This window comes from Penaeus chinensis, chromosome 16, assembly GCF_019202785.1.
Source record: "Penaeus chinensis breed Huanghai No. 1 chromosome 16, ASM1920278v2, whole genome shotgun sequence".
NCBI classification, from domain to species: Eukaryota; Metazoa; Arthropoda; class Malacostraca; order Decapoda; family Penaeidae; genus Penaeus; species Penaeus chinensis.
Genome location: NC_061834.1, coordinates 35,074,588 through 35,089,587, shown reverse-complemented (window position 1 = coordinate 35,089,587; position 15,000 = coordinate 35,074,588). Strand labels below are relative to the sequence as shown.

General features: G+C 34.6%; 1 protein-coding gene across 1 annotated transcript in view; it reads left to right on the top strand.

The window, feature by feature from the left end:
• The first annotated feature begins 6,295 nt into the window (after positions 1-6,295).
• The window catches only part of LOC125033304, a 32,673-nt gene continuing 23,968 nt past the window's right edge, over positions 6,296-15,000 (top strand). Inside the window, exons 1-3 of the mRNA XM_047624686.1 lie at positions 6,296-6,433; positions 11,531-12,934; positions 13,964-13,971. Of these exons, the coding sequence (XP_047480642.1) occupies positions 11,569-12,934; positions 13,964-13,971 (1,374 nt within the window). The 5' untranslated portion in view covers positions 6,296-6,433; positions 11,531-11,568. The remainder of the gene's footprint in view (positions 6,434-11,530; positions 12,935-13,963; positions 13,972-15,000) is intronic.

Sequence of the window (15,000 nt, the reverse complement as noted above, 5' to 3'; positions counted from 1 at the left end):
CTTGGTATACTGTGTCTGCCGAAGGCGCTCCAACTTAGACTGATGCGTCGCTTGATTTCCTCTTCGCTAGATGTGTTTGTACGAGTTGCACTAGATATATATACTGTCCACTTCCTCCAGCGCTTGTACATGTATCTGTCGAATTGAATTCTACTGTTGAACATGATCTTAGTCTCTGTCTTGTTCATCCTAAGTCCGACTTTCAGACTTTCTCTATTCAGATTGTTTATTGATTGCTGCATTTCATTTACAGATTCACTGGCGAGAACATATCGTCTGCAAATTTTAGATTGTTTAGGTATTCGTCTCCTATTTTGATACCCTTTCTGTTCCATTCTAGCTTCTTAAATATTTCCTCAAGGCAAGCTGTAAACAGTTTAATTGAGATGGTGTCGCCCTGTCTAACACCCTTTTTAATTGGTATTTCATCGGTTTCCGTGTGGAGCTTGATGGTTGCTGTCCCATCTTCGTATATATCGTCTAATATTTTACAGTATACCGCCTCTACTCCCTGTCTTCGAATAGCTTCTAGTACTGCTAGTATTTGTACAGAGTCAAATGCCATTTCATAATCGATGAATGCCATAAACAGTGGTACCTACATTTGCTTATTTTTCTCTTCTTTGGGTGAGTGTGTGGATGTGGTCTGTTGTTGAAAATACTTTGCGGAAGCCTGCCTGTTCTCTAGGCTGGTTAGAATCTAGACAGTCAGAGATGCGAGCTGTGATGACTTTTGTGAATAATTTTTAAGTAACTGTGGCACTGACCATATACTGGTAGTAGCTACTCTACATGTCCACTTCAAAATTCCTCGTCCCTCTAGTGACCACTCTAGGGTGTTTCACTTGGACAGACTGAGGGAGGAGGAGTGTGCCTGTGGGTTCGCCATGGCAGTCTTTGATCGATTCATAGAACTTGAAAACCTGACGGACCCAGTTGCTCTATTCTGCTCCTCCAAGCGTGAAGCACTCAAAGCAGCGCAGAAGTACAATGGCATATGCCCGAGGGCAAGGCAATAATTCATCTCCCTGGAGACATTAGAGGCAACTGAAGTGTGTTGCATGGCTCGGTTGAATGGCAATCAGGATCTGTGTCCCTCATTGGTGCATAGGGCTCAGTCACTGTTGAGAAGGGACAAGGATTATCAGGAATCTAGCTGAGGAGGTTGAAGGCCATTTCTTGGTAAATGACCTTTGCCCTGCATACCAAGCCCTGAGAAAGCTGAACTCTAATCCCTCCTTTCAGATGACTGCAGTCCGCTCAGTGGATGTAAAGATCATTTCAGATCATGTTGGGGTTCGTAAACGTTGGGCTGAGTATTTTGAGCTGCTGTACCAAGTAGACTCTCCAACAGTTAGCTTGGATGCAAGTGGTACCTGTGCCGGACTCACCCATCAGCGGGGAACCTTCTACCCTAACTGAGGTTAGGATGACGATTTTTAAACTGAAGAGTGGGAAAGCCGCAGGCATATGTGATATCCCTACTGAACTGCAAAAGGCTGGGGGTGAACCTAAGGCACAGGGCTTGCGTGCAGTCTTGACTGCCATCTGGTAGTCTGGTTCCATTCCCCCTGACCTGTTGAGGTGCGTGATCATCCCTCTCTGGAAGGGTAAAGGGGATCATTGGGACTGTAGCAACTACCGTGGCATTACACTGTTTAGTATACCAGGCAAGGTTTTCGGCCACATTTTTCAGAAATGGATCCGAGACTACCAACTAAACCACCAGAGACCAGAGCAGTCTGGATTCACTCCTGGCAAGTCCACAATAGACCATATCCTAGTGTGTGCTGTGTGGTGCAGCGGTAGCGATCTCGTCTAGCAATCTTGCTGACCTGCGTTCAAATCCCTCGCTGCCAGTGGATGGTAACCCCGAGCATTCCTTGCACACAGGGGATAACTTAAAATCAAAATAAAACAGACACTATGTCACACCAAGAAAATCCACACACACATACAAACATATATATATATATATACACACACATATATATATATATATATATATATATATATATATATATATATATATATATGCACGCAAACAGCAACCACCAGTCCCGCCTGATTTTGATTCCGCGCCGCCACACTGAAAACCCCCTCACACTTAGTGGCCGCCTCCAAGTGCAAAGGCTTGTTTGTAGCCAGCTCTATGGCGGGCATGGAGCCGCATCCGATGTACAGATCGATATAATCCTATAGGGAAATCACTTTTATGCAAGTCCTTGACGGGCGAAAGATACTAAAGAATTATGTTTATCATGCTAGCAGTTCCTTTTTTATAATGCAATGAATATGAAATGCTTTATGTACATGAATAATGATACATCTGCACATGCATACATACATGGCTTCATACATGCATACTTAATCGTAAATATTTCTACATAAATAGACGTAATATACATAACTGTATCCACTTGGATAAATTAATATCTACATGTCCCAATAGTTCACATAGACTCATAAAAGTCCCTAAAAGTTTGTTTGTTTTTCAACAGAAAAATAGATAATTGTAATAGCTTGAAGTAAAGTGTATTTCTCAAATTTCTTGTAAATCCATTTATTACTGTGATGGAAGTTTTTTTCTCACTAATTCTTAATTAATTGCCAACGTAGGGTTATCATGCAACTCATTGCATGGTAAATACTTTCAAAATTACTTATTTGATTTGGTGTCTCATTTGATCTGAAAGCGAAAAGCTCATTACAGCCGTCTTACTATCCAGCAGCAGAGGGTTGTAATGTAATGTAATGTAACTCCTGTTTTGGAACTGACATACAACTACAGTTTTTATTACATTAACGGGAAATATAAAATTCGTGGAACCAACCTTCTGTTAAGTCAGGTAAGGGCAACTAGAGAAGAACATAGTCATGAAATGTTACTATAAGACATAGATAACTGTGTCTTTTATTAGACAATAAAAACAAAACCCAACTGTTCCATTATCCTTTTAAGATATATATGTTAACAAGTAAACAAGAATGCCCATTGGTGGTTTCAGGCTGATCATACTATCCTAATATACTTCAAGTCTGCACAACATGGAATGCAGCTGAAGTAATTGACAGCTGATTTTGATTTTCAAAGATGCTTTAGATAAAGCGAAGTCCGGTTTCGAAACTTGAGAGCAACGACAGAAGCAAAATCACGGTTCTCAGGCTTTTTGGAAATTAGGCAAGACCTGGAAATTATTTTCCCTTTTCCCCAGTCATGAGCGAATCAGGGTTTTAATAAAAACGCCCCAAGGCAATTTTATACAAATAGCTCAAATAAGGAGAAAAGTCAGAGGTCGATTAACCCAAGTGAGAAATTGATTGTTGGTTATATTCATCTCATGTCCAAATAAAAGGCGTATCGAATGATCCTGTGGAAATTAGCGTCCCTCACCTCCAGAGCTGATTCTACAGGTGTAAAATAATAGAAGACAAGTCGAATAAAGTCATTCAATTCTGGCTAAGGGTATGTTTTTTTTTTTTTTGGCAGTTTCGCCATAATTACTGTTACTACAGCCCACCTACTAAAATTGAAGGCATGTGAAACTAAAAGTACGTCGATTCATCTATCAAGTAATTCCGAAAATCCGTCTTTAAAAAAAACGGGAATTTTGGACAAACCGAAGATGAATGGAAAAAGTGATTATGCAGACGAGATAGAATACTTTTTGTGTGTGAAAAGTTTTTGTGACACACACATACGCACACACACACACACACACATACACACACCCACACACACATACACACACACACACACACACACACACACACACACACACACCATTCGCATATATATGTGTGTGTATACATACATATGTGTGTGTATATATATATAAATATATATATATATGTGTGTGTGTGTGTGTGTGTCATAAAAACATTTCTCACAAAAAAGTGTGAAATGTCGTATATATGTATGTATGTATTATGTATGCATTATATATATATTATACATTATATATGCATTATATATATACCCACAAACACACATATGTGTATATATGTATATATATTTATTTATATATATGTGTGTGTGTGTGTGTGTGTTTATGTACATATACATTTATATATATATTTATATATTTATATATATATATACACACACACATACATATGTATATATATATATACTACACACACATATATGTGTGTGCCTATATATATACATATATATATATATGTATATATATATATATATATATACATATATGCATATATATATTTACACACACACACACACATATATATATATATATATATATATATGTGTGTGTGTGTGTGTGTGTGTGTGTGTGTGTGTATGTGTGTGTGTGCGTGTATATATATATATATATATATATATATATATATATATATATATGTATGTGCGTGTGTATATGCGTGTGTATGTGTATGTATATGCATATATATAAATATATATATATATATATATATATATATATATATTTATATATATATATAATGTTGTGTGTGTGTGTGTATATATATGTGTGTGTGTGTGTGTATGTACATATGTGTATATGTATATATATATTCATATATATATACATATATATATGTATATATATATGTATATATACATATATATACACTACATATACATATGTATATATAAGCAATATCACTTATAATAGGACAAATGCACGATCATATCTCCACACATAATGCATATAGGGTGCATCAAAGACATCGTCCTAACATAAAATTATTTTGGCCCCGGAGTGAAGTTAGCCCCCGGCTGTTGTAGGGAGAGGAGGGGCGAGGGACGCGTGCAGGTGACGTGCCCAGAGAAGGATGGAGTGGGCATTGTGGGCAGGCCGTTATGCTGTCCTTTGTGTGGGCAGGTCCAGTGGGTCGTTTTTATTTTCAAAAAGTATGTTCGCCTTCATTGCTGCTATGTGGTTTTGAGAAAGATAATATTAGTTGTTTTTTAATGTTTTCGTTATCGTAAATATTTTATTTTATTTTGTTTTTTACGATGGGAATATATGATAATTTTAGTATGTTTTTTTTTTTTTTTCATAAAGGAAGTATAATATTCTTGAATCACAGCCTTGTTGAGTAACACAACTTCATGTAAAGAGTTCGGTTGTTGTGTAATTGATATATTTGTCATAAGATAATTTACTATAGAAATTTAATAAAAAATGCTAAACATTTTAGGCCTATATATTCATACTTAATATGAACAAAACTATTTTCATTTCACAATTCGTCTCGTATACATCTGATACCACACATCCCTTCTGAAATAACCTAATATCTTATAGCTGATAAAATATTTAGCTTATTATATTTTAAAAAAATAGAAAATTCACGATTGTGGCAAGTCAGGGTAGAGGGGCTGCCATCGTAGCAAATTTCCTTTTTAAATTCAAAACCAATTAGGCATCATCCTTCGTGATTTTTTTTTTTTTTTTTTTGTTAAGTTTTGAAGTTAGAAGATAGGACACCAAGTCAAAAAAATATGTCTAAAAGCAAAGTCTCCTCCAGAACTAAAAAAAAAGATATGTATTTCCTCCATAGCACCTATTAAATCCCCCATGACACAAACACAAATGAAAATAAATATATGTCACCAGAGAAAGAGGAAAACTCTACCACAGCTCCATAGAGGGAGAGGAAAATAGAAATAATAAAGAGGAAACCTGAAATTATAATAAAAAAGGGTCGAGAGGCTACAGTAAGAAAAGACGAAAACTTTGAACTGAAGGGGACGAGTGTGACAAGAACAGAAATAATATAATTAAATGGTGAGTAAAAAGAGGGTGAAGGATTGAGCAGAGATAGAGCAAAGTCGAAAAAAATACGGTAATAAAAGAGGGCGGGAGGTAGAGTAGAGGAGGAATAAGGTAATGAGCAAATAAACCAGAGGTCAGGAGATAAAGAACCGGGAGATCTGAGTAAATAGGGATAGGGAAGAGGAAGCAGAGGGATAGGAAAGAGGAAGAACAAAAGTAACACCGAGTAATGAAAGAGACGAGGGACGGAGAAGAGGAAGAGTATTAAAAATATGAATAATATAAAGATGAGCATGACAAGAAAGAAGGAAAAAATAATAAAATACGACAAGTAAACGGGGCAAGGGATAGAGAAGAGGGAGAGCAGAATATTAGAAAAAAAAGAATAAAAAAAAGGAGGGCGAGAGTGAGTGACACCCGGGATGGCAAGAAGGAAGGAAGAAATAATAAAACACGGCAAGTAAAAGGGTCGAAAGATAGAGAAGAGGGAGAGCAAAATATCAGAGAGAAAAAAAACAACTAAAAAAAAGGGGGCGAGAGTGAGAGTGACGCCCGAGATGGCAACACCGCGTCGCCCAGTCCGGTCTTCTCACAAACAAAGATCACGAATTATTTTTCAAAGATAAAGCGTCAAAACCCAGCTCTGAGGAACTCCTGGAGGGATGACAGCTACTAGCACATAGTGAGAGGTGAGTAGGCAGAACCAACTGGCATTTTGGACTCGTGGGAAGGCAGAGAAGAGGAGGTTTAGGCGTCAGGAGGAGAGGCCCCAAGAGGACAACACTCTGCATGAATTTCCAATGGTCCCTATCCCTCTTTTCTCGACCCTTTTTTCTCCTGTTTTTCCCCTCTTTCGAGGCTGGGCGTAGGTGATATGAGTAGATATGCTGATGGTTTCACTCTAGATCGTGGTTTGGGTCGTGTGCATGTTGGAGAAAAATCACCTTTGTACATTTAACAGAGAGCAACAGGCTGGAAGTCGGGAGGAGGTAAAACGACTAAGTAAACTCTGGCCTGTAAATCCTGGTTTTCAGTAGACGTTATCAAGTGCATTTCAGGTTTTCACCATTTATCAGTAGTCGTCATGTGTCTGGTGAGGTTATGCTAACTTCATTCATTCAGAAAAGCAGTGAATTCATGAAGGTTGTTTGTTAATAACCACTGACATCTCTTCTGTTTTGATGGAGTTCACCTCTTTTCAGCTTAATTCTTGGGTGAATTTATCTCTTTTGAGCCTCTAATTCCCATTCTTTTGTTGTTTGATCCAATAACCTACCCTAAGGATACAGGAAATCTGTTTTTGTGTGTTTTTATTAAAGACTAAATATTTGTGATGACCTGTAGTAACATGTCAAAGTTTCCATAATTTTCTCTAGACTGTATTGTTACAGAGTGAATCAACCATGAATTGAAGTGTATGGATTTAACAAAAACTTATTTATCAGAATTGGACAGCATATAAGTGGAGAGATACTAATGTAGTGGATATAAAAAACGTAAAGAGACATGCTAAGGTAGTAAACGTAATCTGAGAGAGTTAAGATCAGCCCAGCTTTGCTTATCATGTCTGCAGGTATATGCATCAGGCAATGTTGTGGCTTTTACACTTCGTATTCAAGCTGTTGTCAACATATGCCGATCACATAATCTGGGAAGATCATGCTTGTAGGAAAGGTGAAGAAGCCATGTCAGTTCCTGATGTTATACCGTTCTGTATGATTACTATAAATATTATTACTGAGATAAAGAATTGAAATTATGATATTATGCTATTATACTGTATTCATTTAAGGTTCAGAGTTTCATAGTTGGAAAATATACACTACTACTTGCTGTAAAGAATTCAAGATACATAGAGTAACCTTATACTATATATTGATTATTTTATTATTAAAGGCCAGTCTCATTGATTGACATAGAATGTACGAAATCTACTTTATTCTGGTATCATTAAACTGAAATATATTTTGTCAAAGAGAAGTTAGAATAAAATCCTGATGGAATATACTATCGGCCATATTTGAAAGAAGGTCAGCAGTATCAGTTCTCTTTTCACAAAAATGCTGCCATTTTATAAGACATCTAGCATTCTTTTCATATATTATTACTATAATATAAGGCATATTGATAGTCTTTTTGTAGTTCATTAGGTCCACTGTTTATGAGTTGAAAGTCCAGGTAATTCTTTACAGTCCAGACACAATTGCAGAGACTATGTCCCCAACTCCATATCAAATTTATTCAACAGTCTAAGTTGCTGTGACTTGGCACTGCCTGAGGGGAGGGTTGATGGGGGGCTCTGCCTCCCAACATCCCTAGACAAACATTGTCTTCACCTTAGTAAGGCAAGATAGAGCCGAAACATCTAGAGTTCTGAATGGACTTGGGCTATGAGCGGCAGTGTCTGTGATCTCTTTCCTTAATTTATGATGTTACCATTCATGTCTGCAGATTATTTTTTATACAGTTGATTGCAACTTTTATTCTTCTACAAGAATACCATCTTCAGTTTGTCCTAGCTTAGTGCATCCATACCATAAAAATTACCCAAAATCTGTATTTGTCCATGTCTGTATGGAGGGATATTGATAAGTATGGACTAGTGTAGAGATAACCATTTAACAAGGGATTATTATTTTTGCATTGTTGTGTGTGAAATATTCCCAGATGGCAATATAGTGGTAGAAATTGGGTGTGGCATATTTAATGTATTGTAAATGAGATTGCAAAGCTTATCCTTCCAATTCTTGAATATATTTCCTTGTCATTCATGCAGTACAGAACCACATACCAAACCTTAGGATAAGTGTCTGTCTTGGAATAAAAAAAAATCATGCTTTGTTTGTTGTGGGATTTGAATGATATTAGATATTTAGAAACAATATCAATGATTTTAAATGTTACTAAATTGTAGCTCTGTTTTTATAATCAGCATGATATTTATACTGTCAGTATTCATGTCAAACATATTGCAAGTAGAACAGGGAAGGGAAGTACAGGAAAACACATGAATATGCCAAAGGCCTTTTCGCATTTACTGCTTCATCATGCCCTGATGAAGCAGTAAATGCGAAAAGGCCTTCGGCATGTTTGTGTGTTTTTCTGTACTTCCCTTTGTTGTTTTACTTGCAGGGGTATATATGTTGAAATGGTGATGATGATATTGATAATAATGATAGTGATAGTGACAATGATAATTATAGTGATAATGATAATTAAATATGGTGATGATCATGATGATGACATACACAAGACAGTACTGGTATGGATAATATGTAATGAAAAGGCCACAGTCATAGCCTGAAAATTCAAAGTCGATCAGTACCATTTACCCTTTGGCAAAGGCAGATAAACTTCCATCCTTGTGTTTTGGCAAGATAGGTCTTGTGGGATTCCATGGTAGTCCATTGTCAAATTCAGAACTAGTTTTACCTGCTTTGTTAAAGATAGGCTTTGTTATGGAGATTTGTTAGGCTTTGTTATTGAGATTTGTTAGCCTTTGCTGGAACTCAAACTGTGGAAGCTATTGTGCCACGTGATACAGTTTTATAGTGGACAGTTAGCAAAATTGCTAGAGATAAGTTTTACATCACTAAAGCAAAACTTTTTATTGGTGGTTTAACCATGAAAAAAATGTAATCAGGAATATTAGTAGGTGTAGTCTGGGTGTTTTCTCTCTGGTTTACAACCTGGAAATCTAACTCTTTGTAAATTTAGAGTCTTACATTGCAGTGTAAATAATGAATAGAAAATAAAATTTCCACAGTTTCCACGTACATTGAGAAACATAAAGGCTCCATCATTTTATATATATATATATATATATATATATATATATATATATATATATATATATATATATATTATTATTATTATTTTTTTTTTTTTCTTTCTTTCTTCTTCTTCTTCTTCTTCTTCTTCTTCTTCTTCTTCTTCTTCTTCTTCTTCTTCTTCTTCTTCTTCTTCTTCTTCTTCTTCTTCTTCTTCTTCTTCTTCTTCTTCTTCTTCTTCTTCTTCCCAGATTGTTGCATCTGAGGTGTATCAGGCTCTCTTATGTTGCACCATTAATTTTCAAGTTTGAAATCAGGCACTACTCATGTTGAGTGCTTAGTGTGGCGAAGAAATATACGTGTATGTGTGTGTGTGTAGGTATGCATGAATGCATGTGTCTTGTCTTAATTATTTTAGCATTTCCATCTACATATGGCATAAATGCTGCCAATTCAGCATCAAATATTCCCTTTGCAAATACCAATATTTATGGTATGATAATGGCCACCACCAATAAAGGTATATTTACTTATACAAAATTCCCTTTTAAGGAACCACAATACTGAAATTATCCTTTAGGTTCAACTGCTCTCCATCTACATGCATAAACCTTGTATTTCTACCCATCCATTCTGGCTAGATTACCTAAACATTTGATATGTCGTAATCTGTGTATTAATGAATGCATACAAATTGGTAATACAGCAGTATGCATCCACAGTCACTGCAATAACTGTCATGTATTTCTGATTTATAGAAATTCCCTGGTACAGCAGGAACATGCAGTAGCACTGAACTTATTAAACTTCCATCTGCTTCATTCAGGTCACTGAAAGTGAAGTCGGCTTAATGTGTTATGTAGGTTTTGATATCTACTGACAGTTTGTTTATTTATAGATAATAGATAAAGTTTTTAAGAGAAGCAAATAGGCATAGTCATACATATATGCAACTCAATATATATATATATATATATATATATATATATATATAGATGGATAGATAGATAGATAGATAGATAGATATTGGAAATTATGTAAATACAAATAATGGGAGTACTACTACTTGTGCTAATAATAATATTGGTAACAAAGATAATGTGATTGGTGTAATAATTATAAAGATAATGATAATCAGAATATTTTAGAATAAATAAAGTTTTTAGTAATGTCAGTAATGTGATTAATAATGTAAAGAGCAGTTTAATAGCTTTGATATAAGGAAAGGAAGGAGTACATATAATTGGAACAAAAAATAATGAACACTAATATAGCAATCATTAATTTATTAATAATATTCTATAAATTAGTTGAATTATATATATTTGCAACCTTTACAATAAGGGAATAGATTTAGTAATGTTGTTAATGACTATAAACATAATGATGATAATGTCAATAACAAGTATAATGATGATGATGATAATGATGGTAATAATAATAATAATAATAATAATAATAATAATAATAATAATAATAATAATATTGGCAACCATAATAATAATGATAATAATAATAATAATTATTATTATTATTATTATTATTATTATTATTATTATTATTATTATTATTTTAATTATATTAATGATGATAATCATGATAACAATAATAATGATGATAAAAGAATAATCATAACAATGATAAAATTAACATTAACAATAGGAATATCAATAATAATGATAGCAAATAATTTATTATGATAATATTAGAAATAATAATGAGAAAAGAATGATGATGATTATAATGGTGATACAGATGATGTTGATGATCATGATGATATTTACATATTCATTGCATAAAATGAGCAAAAGCAAGAACCATTACATTTCAGAAGACTAAAATTAAGGGAAATAGTGTATCATTTATTAGTAAATTTAGATCCATTCGTAGTAAAATCCATGTAGAATTTAGTATTGATAATGACAATTCCACATAATTATTGTGCACCATTTTTTTTTTTTTTTTTTTTTCTATGAATTTCTTTGTCATTATTTGATGCCATGATTTATTTTCCAGATCAGTGAGGTGAGAAAGGGTCGTGGAAGCAGAACAAAATGACTCTTTCGCCAAACTCCGTCAACATGAACACTGTGTACATGGACCACCTTGTACAGGTGGGCCAGGCTGGGGCCCACACAGGATGGTATGACTACAATGCTTTTAACAATTTGCTTGTTGCTCCAACTATGCAAGCTCCTCAAATAAACATGCAGCAGCACCATCACCATCCTCATCCGCAAGAGGTTGTGGCTGCACCACCCCGCCCAAAGCCTCCTGCATCTCGGCCAAAACCACGGACAGCTTCCACAGAAAGAAGTTATTTTTGTGATGTTTGTGGTGCCTCCTTCTCCAATTCTTCCAATTTAAAATCTCACTCAAGGATCCATTCGGGAGAGCGTCCATACACCTGTGAAGAGTGTGGTGCATCTTTTGTGCAAAGTTCTAATTTGAAGGCGCACAGACGTATTCACACTGGGGAGCGTCCATATACATGCTCAGAGTGTGGGCAAACCTTTTCACGCTCGTCTCACTTAACAGGGCATAAGAGAACTCATACTGGGGAAAGACCATATATATGTGGTATTTGTCAAGATTCCTTTGTTACAAGCACCCACCTGAGAAATCACATGCGAAAGCATACAGGTGAAAGACCCTTTCAGTGTCAAATTTGTGAGGCAGCATTTGCACAGAATGCTTCCTTACAGATCCATTTGCGCATTCATACAGGTGAACGACCTTATAAATGTGCCGATTGTACAGCAGCATTCCGCTCTAAGGGAGATTTAAGGAGTCATAGAAAGCTTCATACAGATGAGAGACCTTTTGGTTGTGCAAGATGTGGTAAAGTTTTTAAAACCAATCAGTATTTACAAAAACACTTAAAGAAATGTGGAGCACCACCAACTGGCAAAAAGCGTGGAAGGCCACGCAAATTATTATCTGCTGATACAATGATGTCCTCAGTGCCCAAGAGAAGTGTAGGTAGAGCAGCAAGAGGTAGAGGCAGGGGAAAGGCGAAGCGGGGACGTCCAAGAGCAAGACCGACTCGCATCACACGTCACACCAAGCTGGATGAGCAAGGCCAGATAATGCATGATGGAGATTTTGAGGAGGAAGAGTCGAACACCTTTGAAGAGATTATTGTGTCAGACAAAGTTGCAAATGGTGAAATTCTGAATGAGCCAACAAGTTCAGAACATTTGCAAGAACATTCTTCTGACCCACAGGTTGATCCTTTGGAACAGCAAGTGCAGCAAGTTCTTCCTGAGCTTAAAGGTTCATCAGACCAGTTTGAGGAAATAGCAACTAATGGAATGGAACAGGTTACCGACGTTAGCCATTCCCTTCACATTGCCCATGTTGGACACATTGACCATATGCCAATTGAAGCCATGGAGAGAGTTGTCCAGGCTACACATTATTAGATATGCACATTCTCCTTATAATCCATGTTTATCCTTAGTAGAAATCAAAGTGATAGACAGTACCAATGTGTCATTTATTGAATTCTTTATTTTAGAAGATTTCCTTGAAGTACTTTATCTGTACTGTAATTTCTGTACCATGCCTTACTCATGGAGAAACTGAGACTTAGTATTTTTATATCTTTTATGAACTAAAACAGAAATGGTTAAATCAAGGGTCACATTTTATTAAAACTATAAATGCAGTATTTTTTTCAGTGCTCCAGTTTGCACATCATTCCATAACAGTAATTTAGGATATGTTATTTATACTGTTAATGTGTGAAGACAAATGGGAATATCTGTGTGTGTGTGTGTGTGTGTGTGTGTGTGTGTGTGTGTGTGTGTGTGTGTGTGTGTGTGTGTGTGTGTGTGTGTGTGTGTAAATATATATTATATATATTTTATTTATATACATATATATATATATTATGTATATATTATATATATATTATATATAAGATATATATATTATATTATATATATTATATATTATATATATATTATCTTTTATATATATTATATATTATATATAATATAATATTATATATTATATAATATTGTATATTATATATTATATAGTATTATATAGTATATAGTATTATATATTATATAGTATTATATATTATATAGTATTATATATTATATAGTATTATATATTATATAGTATTATATATTATATAATATTATATATTATATATTATATATATACATACACACATATATGTGTGTGTGTGTGTGTGTGTGTGTGTGTGTGTGTGTGTGTGTGTGTGTGTGTGTGTGTGTGTGTGTGTGTGTGTGTGTGTATGTGTGTGTGTGTGTGTGTGTGTGTGTGTGTGTGTGTGTGTGTGTGTCTGTGCGTGTGTGTGTGTCTGTGTATATGTATATGTATATGTATTGGGTGATACTGAGAATTGAACAAGAAAAATGTATAAATATGCAATATAATGTAGTTGAAAATTGTTCTACATTAACAAATTCACAGATCTACAGGTATCAAACAAGGGAGATTTCATTGCTTTTGAAATTTTCAAAACATAATTAGAGTGCAGGGAATATTGACAAATCTTCATTACATGTATGAGGATGCAATGTGTACAAAGCTAAAGAAGTCAGTGTGTGTGTAAATCAAACATTTCAGATTTTCATTTAATTTTTTATCCCCCATTTGCCAGTTTAGAATGGTTTTATTCATGAAATATGTCAAATATTAAATATATTGATCTACATGGAGAAATTTTGCAATATAATTGAGATAAAAAAAAAAATCGAAAATGTATTGCTGTTCCCATTAAAATATTTCTGAGCTTTCACATGAGCAAGCCAGTAGAAACAAATATTTTCTTTTTCTTTTCTTTTTTTCTATAATATATATTTTTTCCTTTTTTGTTCATATCACTGTTGGATGTTAAGAGTGTAAGTGCTCTGGGCCCTTGGGAATTTTCTTGAAAGTGTAGATGCTTAATTATAATAATACATGTCCAGATTAAACCAGTTATAGAATTGCAACAAAAAGAGAATTTATTATGATTTTGTAATGTTATTGTATTTTATTTGTCTTCATTTTCCTTCCTTAGTACATATGAACTAAATTTTTAAGTTATGTTGATAGAATTAGGAAATATGAAATTTTGTTCCTCATATGAAGTTGATACACTCAAAGATCAAGTGCCATATGTTTGTACCCATTTTGGCATAAAGCTCCATTTATCAGATTACCAGTCCCTTCACTATTTGAAAGCCTTTGTTTCTCTTGTATTTTGTGTTACTCATTTTATTCCCATTTTCTGTTTATTTCCTTTTCTCACTTGCATTTTATGCTGTTTTCTTGTGTAAACTTCTTTTTCATCTATAACTTTTTATCTGCATGAGCTTCCATCTAAAACTGATAAGATGAAATTGTTTTTACAATTCAGATATACATTTGGTTAGATATATTATGTGAATTTATCTTATTGAAGTTACTGAATACAGAACATGGATGGAAAAGGGTTTAGAAATTATGTCTGTCACCTATCCCAA